An 11,837-nucleotide genomic window follows, 5' to 3' on the forward strand; every position below is an offset into this window, starting at 1 on the left:
AGTTATTTGTATTCACTACTGATAAAAACAACCGGTTGAATTTTTGGTATTCAACTAAAATTGTTTTATAACTTCTGTTCTCTCATTCCTTTGGTTGTGATTCTTCTTAGACTTTCTTCATATCTTCAAACTTTGCGAAAAACATTTAAAACATAATTCACCTCCCTCTTGTTTAAGGCCTTCAATTTTCTAATAATAAACACTTAAGGGACCTAAAATCCAACTTCCGTTTATTATGAAGTCAAGGAAAAGGATTGCAAAAGCAACTAAAATGCCCTAGGAAGTTATAATTTAGAGACTTTGAATCATTCTTTGAAGACTTTATCTTGAACTTTTTGTTTTGATTAAGAGAGAATGCAAACCCTACGAGATTCTCTTTCTTTATCTCCCATAACCATAAAATTGGCACCTCCATTGTTTTTTTTTTTTTTAATACTTGTGAAAAATCAGATTTATCCTTAATTAACTTAAAAGTTAAGCCTAAGTCCCTACACCCTTCATCTTCTTTGATCCAGTGCAAATCTAAATTCTACGATTCGAAAGTCATTCTAAATCCAAAAAATAGTTTTCGTAAAATTCAGAAGTTAACTTTATATTCCAAATTCTCCAATTTAAAAGTCAAATTTATATTCTAAATTTTAAAATTCGAAACTCAAATTTTACCATTCGAAAATCATTACTGAATCAAAAAAATGGTTTCCAAATGTATTCAAAAGTCAATTTTGTATTCTGAATTTTAAAATTTAGAAATCATTTCTAAATTAAAAAATGATTTCTAAATTATAAAATTTATATAGATTAAAAAAGGTAATTTTTTGAATTGCAATAATCATGGAAGAAATTGCCTTATTGATCATAGCCATTACAAATTTATTGGACTTTACCATAAATGAGTTTATAAATAATAATATTATTATTATTATCCTAAAATTAGTGGCAAAGGTTCAATTAAAGCCACTAAACGACGGTAAATTATTAACGATGTGGGAGAAAGAGAAAAACATAAGAGCGAAGGAAGGAGCATAATTTAAAGGATTAGTGAGTAGAAAACTGAAATCCGAGGAGTGAGGGAGCTTAGACTAGAAAGGTCAAAATTGAGTTTTGTTTGGTTTGTTGGTGGCGAATGGCGAAAGAAGAGGAACCCACATCTTCACCTATGCACCCATCTTCCTCTTACACCTTCCTTCTCAACATCATGAGCAAAAGGAGAACCTGGGCATGCCTTTTTCTCCTCGTCTATGGAACCCTTTTGGCTTCTTCATGGAACTTCCTCCAATCCACGCTTTCTTGGTACAATCTTCAAGTTCAATCCTCCACCTCCGCCTGGCCTGCGCTCTACGCCTCCGTGCTTCTCGGCACCGTCTTTGGCCTCCTCTCCATGGTGGCGGCTCTCATGGTTATGGTTCCTGCGGTCGTCGTCACGTGGATCACCGTCGTCGTGCTGTTGGCCTTCTTTGGGAAGCCTAGGAGGACCCTCGTCGTGGAGGGGAGGAAGATCACGGGGGAGATTTTCGGGGTTGTGCTCAGGATTTTGTTGAAGGAAGGGAATTTTGTGGCTGCGGTTTGTGCTGTTTTGGGATACTTTGCTCTTGTTAGAAGGAATGGGACTCAAGAGGGGGTTGTTGGTGAATCGTGAATGATTGCTATTTGGTCGAGCGGTGGTTGGATTTTTGGATTTTACACGGGGTTGGGAAGGTCGTTGTGATTTGGTAAAGTGTCTTAATCTGTTTTTTTTTTTGGGGGGGGTTGAGAGTAGGAAGGTGAAAGGTGAAACATTGAAAATGTTACCTACTAAGATATGTAGATGCTTAGCTTCTTGATGATGTCAGGGTAAATCCCAGTGTATGTTCTAGCTAATTCATTAATTTTTACTACCACTTACAAGCTTATTTGTTTTGCTGAATCTATAGATATGTAATTGTTATACTGAAGTGGTTATGCTCAAACTCAATTCAGCTAATTGTTCATTTTTTTCTGATTTTGATCATCTGTTTGAGCAAGCATCCAAGCCTTTCAGGTTTGATGTTTGAGGGGCTGTGGACATCTGATTGAGGATAGTTGGATTCTCGAGAGCATGCTCAATAAATATCATTCAGGTTTCTTGAGTTCTTAACCAACTTTATGATTCCTTAGTGAGTGAAGAAAATTTGAAACCTAGAACCCAAATGGGGGAGGGATGAAAATATCTGAGGTGTTTGGTATGTGTGTTGAAGTCAAATTAGGGAGTTGAGTGAAAAAGACTTTGTTGAGAATCTGATTAGAGTATTTTGGTGCTTTTAAGTTAGCTAAACCTATTGAGAAGACAAGGGCTGTTCCTTAGTTTTCATGCCTGCCCAACAAAAGACCATGTTGTGTCTAAAGTACGAATTAATCAGAAACAACTTCTGTTGGAAGTCAAGTTTTGGCTGAAGCATCTTTACTTAGAATAGAAAAGTTAATCATTGAACCATTGTCAAATTATCCGGTGATAATAACAATCAACCATCCATCTTACCACACTCATGGCTATGATTTCACCAAACATGTTACTGACTAACTAGTCAAAGCTTATCAATATCTGAAAAGAAATTTCTTTTACAGAGAAGATTTTGTGCATGGCCCCCTTGGCATAACGCATGTGGGCTACTGATAAAGCGAGGAGAGTGAGGGAGAAGTGGATGGTTGTGACTTGTGATGAGATATATGTGTAAATAACATATTTGGGATCTGAATTCTGAATATTTATAATTTTAAATTGGTGACAGGGTTTATTTGACTGATCTTAGCTTAGGGTCAGTAAAGTTGTTTTGGAAGATATCTCCCACCAGATTCTTTTCTCCCAATGGTGGCAAACATCATGGAGAAGGCCTCCCATCTAATCGCATTAATTGTCTTCAGTTTCTTCATTGCACTATTATCCTAAACATGGTAAAAGGAGAAGCTAGCCAATTTGGAAAACAGAATCCAAATTTCATTTGTAAAATTGGGTGATCTTGTTTACTTTTGGTACATATGTTGTTGATTGATGAGTGAGGAGCCTTAAAAGGGGACGTTTAAGAGTTCATGTGAAAGTAAAATAAGAATACATATATAATCATATTTGAATTTGAATTTTGGAATTTGGAATTTGGTGTCTCCTTGCACATGTCCAACCAACCACACTTTTCCTGCAGATTATCTTTCCTTTATACTTGTTTTGCAAGCAAGCATGACTGACTAGAAAAGATTCATTTACTCCAATTTGACTCCAAGTTTTCTTTTTCAATTTTGGTAAAACATTGATAATTCTATAAAAGTGTACCTTTCTACAGTTCTAACAATACCAGATTCATTGTAGGTGTTTGTTTTCTTTTAAGAAAAAAAAGGTTTACCAGCATGTTTGACAATAACCTGATTATAAAAAACAGTATATGTTTTCTGAAAATCCTTTTAGAAACATAAAGAAAGTCATTATTTTTTTTATAAGAAGTATTATATTACATATAGATTACTTAGAAATAGATAAAATAATGTAAAAAGGAGACAAGTATCCGGAAGAAAACAAAAAATATATTTGGGTTTTACTTAAAGAGTTGAACTTGTCTCCTTTATTTGTGCAGAAAATGAATGATATAAGAACAAGCAGGAGTAATTGTATTTCTTGCTTCATGTTAATTGTTTCTTGCTTCATGACCCAATCACTGTTATCATTTCAATATAAATTAGCAGCTAAAATTAAGCATGCATTGCAGCCTCACCGACACTCCCTTGTTTATGTAACTTCTCTGTTTTTTATTTCTTGGGTCCATTAATTATGAAACACCAGTACAAGATAGAAGATAACATCAAAGCATGGCTAATGTATAAAATATAGGATATTGAAACACTAAATACATATTAGATATATAATTTCATATTAATCTAAAATTTTATAATGTCTCACTTATATAAATCAAAATAAATTTAATGTGTAAGTAGCATTCACACGTTGAGACATTATTTAGAAATTACGTTTGCATTTCTGATTCATTAATAATAAATTTCATATGAATAAACTTTTCGACTTTTACGTATTAAAGAACAAGATAACATAGAAGTTATTAAACTTGAAGCACTTTAGAGGAGAAATCAAATAAAAGAATTTCTATAAAAAAAATAAGTATGTAAGTTGTTGGAGATCCCACATCGACTAGAGATTATATAGGCTCGAAATGGCTCTGATACTATATTACGAAGTGGACTTTAAGCCTAACTCAATCCCATAAAACCGGCTCATAGGGTTGAGGTTTACACCCACTTATATACAATGAAAGGTTCTAATCTCTAGTCAATGTGGGATCTCCAACATAAGTTGACTTAATTTACGAGATAAATTAAATTAATCTTTTAAAATCTTATTTTATTTCTCAATAACTATTTTTTTATTTCTTTATAAACATATCTATTTATAAATAATACAAATAGAACTCACTCATAATGCAAGTTTCACCACTTATAAGCGCTACAAAATTTTGAAAAAAAAATCAAACAGATTATTATCGAGATTATATCACAAATAAAGATTTTGTGATAAACTCTCTTTCAATTATCGAGATTTGTTTCAATATTTGAATTAAAAATAATATATTTATTTTAATCATCAATTACTCATTTATAATATTTCATTATTTTATCGTATCATATTTTTTTAATTATTATTTTGTGTTTGATTTTATTAGAATTGAAAAAAAAATTATAGTATTAAAGGATAATTTATTGAGTTACCAAAACGTCATATTTATTCTATCTCTTTTAATTATCGAGATATGTTTCAATATTTAAATTTAAAAAAATAGTAAATTTATTTTTAAATATTTTTTTCATCAATTACACATTTACAATATTTAGTTATTTTATTGTGTCGTGTTTTTTTAATTATTATTTTGTGTATAGTCTTATTATAAAATTGAAAAGTTTCTTAGATAGTTAAATGATAATTTGTTTAGTTTTTCTTAAAGAGTTAGGATTTTTCTTAATCTTTTTCTCCTTTATATTTTCAGTTAATATCACTTTCTTAATAAATATATATATATATATATATATTATAAAAAAAATACCTAATTAGTCATAAGAATTAGGCTGCAAATTAACTTTTAAACAACAAATAATTATTTTTTGATTAATTGATTGTAACCAAATCATAAATTAGAGATCAAGATGTAGATCATTAATATAATTTCTCTCAAAACTTATTTCTTCAAATATGGGAAATTATTAGAATTTCTATTGTTATGAGTTTTAACTATTAGAATTATTTATGAGTATTTATAGAATTTGAAATAAAAAATTCTTAAATTATTCAAAATTTTAAAAAATAGTAAGGACTCTCTTTGGTGGAGAGATTTGAAAGAGGTTTAAAGTTTGGAGGGTTGGGGTCGGAATTTTGAAGATGTTTTCAAGTGGAAGATTGGTATAGGGAAGGAATTTTTTTTTGGGAAGAAAATTGGGTGGGCAGCAGAGCTTTGAAAAGTGTTTTTCCGAGGTTGTTCTCTCTGAGTTTGTCAAAAGAATCTAAGGTGACCGAGCTTGGGGCATGGAATAATGGGTTATGGGTTTGGACATTTGCCTGGAGAAGGAGTCTTTTTGAATGGGAGAATCAATTTGAGTGTTTAGTTCTCACAGGTAGTCCAAGGTGTGTGTTTTGACTTGGAAAAGGAGGATAGCTGGGTTTGGAAGGATGGGGAGGTGTTTTCATATACGGTTAATTTTGCCTATAATCATCTTAGGAGGGGCCAAGAAGAGGAGAATGTCATCATGTTTAAACAACTTTGGAAATGTAAAGCCCTGCCTTTTGCACTTGTTATTTCCCGGAAGGTGTTGGAAAATAAGCTAGCTATTAGGGTTAACTTGGAAAAGCGTGGGATTGTGGTTGAAAGTCCTTTGTGTAGTCTTTGTAGGGTGGAGGTGGAATCCCGAAAGGTGTTGTAGCCATTTGTTTTTCGAGTGCAGATTTGCTTGACTAATGTGGAGTCGTTATTTTGCATGACTTGGAGTGCAGTTTGTGTCCCACAATGATCCACTGCTAAATTTTTCTCAATTTAGATTGTGTAATGCGTCTCCTTCAGTAAATGAGATGAGGGGAGTGATTTGAACTGTAGTGGTAAGTGAGTTGTGGAATCATAGAAACAACGTAATCTTTAATGGGGGAGTTGTCGATGGTTTAGAAGTGGTTGTCTTGGTTCAAGTGAAGACTTGGTCTTGGATTATGTCCAAGTCTCTCTCTGGTCTGTTCTCCTTTTCTGAGTGGTGTCTCGAACCTTTGGTCTGTATGATGATGGTTTCTTGATATATCTTTTAGCTCAGGTGCTTGTTTTTAAGGTGTTTATTTCTGGGTTAAGTCAGGGGTGTTTTGTAATCCTAGGCGTTCGGCGGTGCGAGTTTTAAGATGGAGTGTCTTAGGTCTTTTATTTTGTATAAGGATTGGACCACCCCTGAAGTGGTTCACATTTATTTATTTTTTATTGCCAATAAAAAAAATCTTAACTTTTAATATCATTCTTAAATAAAGATGTAAAACAAATAAAATTCTTAAATTATTCAAAATCCTAACAAAATACAAGGTTTAATGACTATTTTGGTTCCAAAATTTTATTGGAAAATGTAATTTTGTTCCAATCGTTTTAAAAAATTTAATTTGGTCACAAAATTTTTAAAAATGATTTAGTTTGGTCACAAACACATATAATTCAATATGTGAATTATATGCAGTTATGAAGCTCGAACACTCATCTTAAATCTTATTATAATGTAAAAATTATATTCTCCTAAAGGGAGTGTTTGAGGAAAGTGTCTACACCAAAGTGTGTACAACACAAATCCTAGTCTCTAAAGCACTAACCCTATGTGTATAACACCTGAAACTCATGCATGTACAAGTGAGTGTATAAAGGAGTGTCTACTTTATTAGAAATGTCTAATATTTACTCTTTTTTAACCATTGGGATCAGTTTAAATATTTGAATTTAAAAAATAATAAATTATATTTAAATTATTCTAAATTCTAAATAAACACAAACCTTAAATTATTTTATACCTACCTAAATAAAAATATAAAATAAATAAAATTTCTAAATTATAAAAAATCATAATAAATACAAATGCTAAATTATTTAATGTCCTAGTTAAATGAAGATATGAAATAAATAAAAAAATTAAATTATTCAAATTCCTAAATATACACAAATCTTAAATTATTTGCTATTGTTTGTTGGTTGTTAATGTCGTCACTTAATTTTTTCTCTTATATTTTGTGACTTATTGTAAGTTTTTGTCAATATCATTATGTATTAGTTATTAAATTTGTTAATCACTGCTTTGCTCTTATTGATCCTATGTTTCTTATTTTAAATTTATTGATTCAATAATATAATGTGTTCTAAAATAATATTGTTTCATGTATACGTGTATATTTTGCTACTTACATTTCTACAAATATGAAATATGTTTGTGTTTTTTTTTTTTTGAGTTTGCTTCTACAATTTCATGATTTAATCTTATATGCAATTTTATTTCAACTGTATTGATTTGATCATATCATGTGGTGAACACTTAAAAAAATTGACAACTACATTAAAATAGTTTAATTCATATCTATTAATTGTAATTATTATTTTTACATATAATTTTTACTTTTATTTTCAATTAATTACAAATATTCTTGCAAAAATAGTATTGTCTTTCGTTATTTTATTTTATTTTATTTATTAATATTGTAATATTTTTTAAGAAATCCCGTGTTGTGCTACAGTGCTAATTATGTACAAATTTGGCTAGAGTTTGAAAAATAAGCCTATTGTAAGGTTCAAAATGAAAGGTACTTGTACTTGTACTTTTTTTTTCTTTTAGAGAAATGATATTTACTCATAAAAATTATATATAATAAAGGATAAATTTATAATTAAATAATAGGATAAATTTATAATTAAATAATAGGATAAATTTATAATTAAATAATATAGAAAAATATTAAAATAATAATATTGAGAACTGTAATGTTTGTATAAAAAAAATTGATTTGTGAATATGTCATTAATTTGTTTTTATTATGGGAGAGTTGTAGCTTTTGGGATCCATAGATTTGCTATAGTGATTTTCTCTAGTTCACGAATTTTCTATGGGTTTCCACTAGGTTTCTTTGAAAATGTTGTATACATTGCCCTAAAGACCCGCAATCAATGATGAAAAGTCAAATGATATATCACTCATAGACTAAACCAAACCAAATTGGACATATAGAATGATAGCTACCAAAGAGAAATGGATGCATGTTATTGTCACATCATATGAATTAAATATGACTTTCTTTAATATCTCATTTCCTAGTATATGTTGGTCATGGACTAATTGTTATCTAGATTTTAAATTTTTTGAACAAAAAGTTTGATTTTCCTTTTCTTTTTTTTTAAATACGTATGGAGAATATTGAAGCTTTGTTTCAAACTTTTATATTCTTTGTTTAGTTTTTCATTATTGTTTCTTCTCAATTTTTTAGCTATCATAAAACATGGTTAGTAATATTTAAACATAGACTTTGTTTTCAAATAATAAATTTAATTTATTAGGCAAACTTTTAAATTCATTTATCAAACTTCAAAAAATATTGATAGAAGAGAAGAGTTGAACAAAAGTTCATTATATACTTCGATCACTAAGTACACATCATTGAAACATATTGTTTTGTTTGATACGTGTAATGACGTTCAAATATTGTATTTACTATGAAGTATAGTTGAGTTTTTTTTTCTAACTCTGTTGAGCCAAGGTCTTCACATGTAGCCATGGTAGTTTTCTTCATATGCTTCTTGAAAGTCTTCTTTCATTTTTTTTGGGTTTTATCTTGTTATGAGCACTCTGACATAAAATGATCCTGTATTTTTGCATTTGCAACAAACAATTTAGTTTTCTCCTTCCTTTATTTTAAGTCCTTAGGTTGATTTTGTTATGTCTTATTTCCTTTCAATCCTCCTTTTCTTTTCAACATGTTGTGTATTTTTTTATACGAACAATAATCCGCTTCTTCATCTGATGACTTGTTTAACAATTCTTCTTTTTTAGGATTTTGGTGGGAGTATGCTTTTTATGTTGTAGTTCATTTTGGGAGAGAAATTCTCCTTCTTCATTTGTATGTCTTGTTGAAGTTTCAATTTGTGAAACTTAAGGATTCTCACGAGTTCTTCTTGATATAGGTTCTTTGATGTTTGTAGAGCGTTTATAAGTGGTCTAACAGTAAGACTAAGTTTGTTATGTTTAACCTTGGTGGAATCTTCATACATTAGTGTAATAGTGTCCCATATTTTTTTATAACTCTTTGAAGGCATGGAGTTTGGTGTACTCCTCTTTTTTATAAAACACACATGAACTCATTTTTGAATTTAAAGTTTAACAAGCATCTGCATTTTTGCTCCTTCATCCACTCGTCTTTAGAAAGATGATGTTTTAGTCATCACAAAGAATGAAATTTCCATTTTCTACAACATTCATCATGTAATATATGACATTATTAAAACAATGTTATCATTATTTGTTTGTTTCAGTACTAGAATTCCACAATAAAGAAAGTTTGTTAACAACTTATCCTTTATTTTTCTATTTTTTTGTAAGATCTTTCCTCCAATCCCACAAAGAACTAACCCAAGAGACTAACTTTGCTACCAACTGAAATAATAGTTAAATTATAAAAGGGGACCTGAATATAGTTTTATAATATTTTGTAATTGTCTAGAAAATAGAATGTATTATTTTATAGACTTTTGATAAAAGGGAGTCATATAATCAATCTTGATTCTATCACGTACTTTTCATTATCACTTTTAGCTTAGATGAGTGTACACAATGTCATTCGTTGAGAACTTTAATCATCCATTGAGATTAAGAACACTAAATATTCTTTAACATTAAGTCGCTTTCAAATATTATTTTATCTTCCACTCCTCACTACAAACAAAGATGTTTCATAAAGGTTATAGGAAAAAGTCTTTTAGAGATGATATACAAATTGTAACATCCCTAAATTTGTACCCATATTTGCTAATATATAAACATATACTACTTTCTCATATTTGTATCTAAAAAATATACCCTCTTCATAGGGATTTAATATGTACACAAAAGTCTACAAATAAAACATTTGTTCCTTTGGTTTCTTACTGAGGAGCTCTATCACCTGCAACCTCATTTGCTCCCGTGTAAATTAACATGATCATCACGGATTAAAGAAAACAAACACAAAACAAAGCATAAGGTAAGTTAGCTATTTTTAAAACTTCAAATATAAAACTTTAAATATCAACATAAACCATCAATATTCATACATTTTCACAATTTCATCAAGTGTTTATCATGTTCATCATCCATATTACTTCTGTCAGATTTCTACTGACTCACATACTCAGACACTTGACTCTACTTCCGGAAGACTCGTGCATTGAAATTAGCATCCAAAGACTTGCACCTGTCATACTACTCACTGTGAAATCCACATCGCCATGCGCATAATTATCTCAATATATCATCATCTCATATGACAGGGTAAATTCATTTGATATGCTCTTATCAGTTCTTTCAAACCTCAGACTCAGCCAAATGGACCTCCTTTGACTCTCACCAACTGAATAACTTCATCTATGTGATTCCATTATATCAGTAGATTCAGGATCGTCTCATCCACAGGACACTCACAAATCAATACACCCTAATAACAATCTCAGCATAATATTTCCTTTCCTGAAAATACTATGTTTTGATCACACTTTCAACTTATTACATACATCATTTAACACATCAAAGCATCATTCAATCAATCATATTTTAAACTTTCAAAACAATCTAAATATATCTCAAAATTCACTTAAACACATAACTAAGTTCCAAATATATGCTCTCTAAATCAATCATCATCTAAAATCAAACAACCATTTCTCATCAAACTTTTCATTTAAGTAATTCAACAAAATATTCTAAAACAGTTCAACTCATTTATATTATCATTCAAACATTTTCAATTCTCAATCACAAACACTTTCAACAACTTATTCACCTTAAAATCAATATAAAAGATTCAAAATCAACCATTTAAGTCAATATATTACTTTACTTTTTAAAAGAGACAATCCTACAAGCAAAAATTGGAATTGGTGACCACGTCACCCCACATCCAGATCTTCTAACCTAGGGTTCTATTTTAAAAATAAAACTAGCTTCCTTTACCTGGACTTGAGTAGATGCTCACTAAGAGCTCCAACCCACCAAAAGCTTAAGGATAACCTAACCTGCACCATAAAGTATTGATCACAAATCTAATTATATCACTAGGACCCTGATCTAACAGAGATTAATTCTGAAGATAAAAACCTCACATGCAAACTTAAACTAAAAGACAACCCTAACCATATCAAAACTAACTCAAAGAAAAATGAGCCAAGAATGAATTTACTTTATCTAAGATTGTGATCAGACAATCTCGTAGAGTTCACTGTCAGGAGTCCAATGGCAAACTCCGATTGTCAAACTGATGAGCGAGGATGTCAGAATCTTAGAGAGAAGGGAGAGGAAAGGAAAAAGGGAACAAAAATGAACTTACTCTATTAAAGATTTCTGATCGGGCAGTCTTGTAAATCCTGCTATCAAGAGTCTAATGGTGGACTCCGATCGTCAAACTAGTGATGGGCGAGGATGTTAGAATCCTAGAGAGAAGAGAGAGGAAAGGAAAAAGAAACTTGTAGAGAGATGTGGTTCTTTTAAAATCAAACATGAATAACTAAATTTCTATTTATATAGTTTTTTCCCTTTTAATAATAAAATATTCAGGTGTCATTTTAATTGTACAATATCTACTCTAAGAC

General features: G+C 30.3%; 1 protein-coding gene across 1 annotated transcript; it reads left to right on the top strand.

Moving 5' to 3' along the window:
• The first annotated feature begins 841 nt into the window (after positions 1–841).
• On the top strand, positions 842–1,889 carry LOC137826668 (uncharacterized). Its single transcript, XM_068632738.2, has one exon. It carries the CDS (start codon positions 1,124–1,126, stop codon positions 1,634–1,636), a length of 513 nt encoding a protein of 170 aa, XP_068488839.1. The 5' UTR covers positions 842–1,123; the 3' UTR covers positions 1,637–1,889.
• The last annotated feature ends 9,948 nt before the right edge of the window (positions 1,890–11,837 follow it).

The sequence above is a fragment of the Phaseolus vulgaris genome, chromosome 11 (assembly GCF_051622355.1).
Source record: "Phaseolus vulgaris cultivar YP4 chromosome 11, ASM5162235v1, whole genome shotgun sequence".
In the NCBI taxonomy this organism is placed as follows: domain Eukaryota; kingdom Viridiplantae; phylum Streptophyta; class Magnoliopsida; order Fabales; family Fabaceae; genus Phaseolus; species Phaseolus vulgaris.

Bases quoted from the DNA above. Each gene is read 5' to 3' on its own strand.
- LOC137826668 (XM_068632738.2), top strand. From the start codon at position 1,124: ATGGCGAAAGAAGAGGAACCCACATCTTCACCTATGCACCCATCTTCC.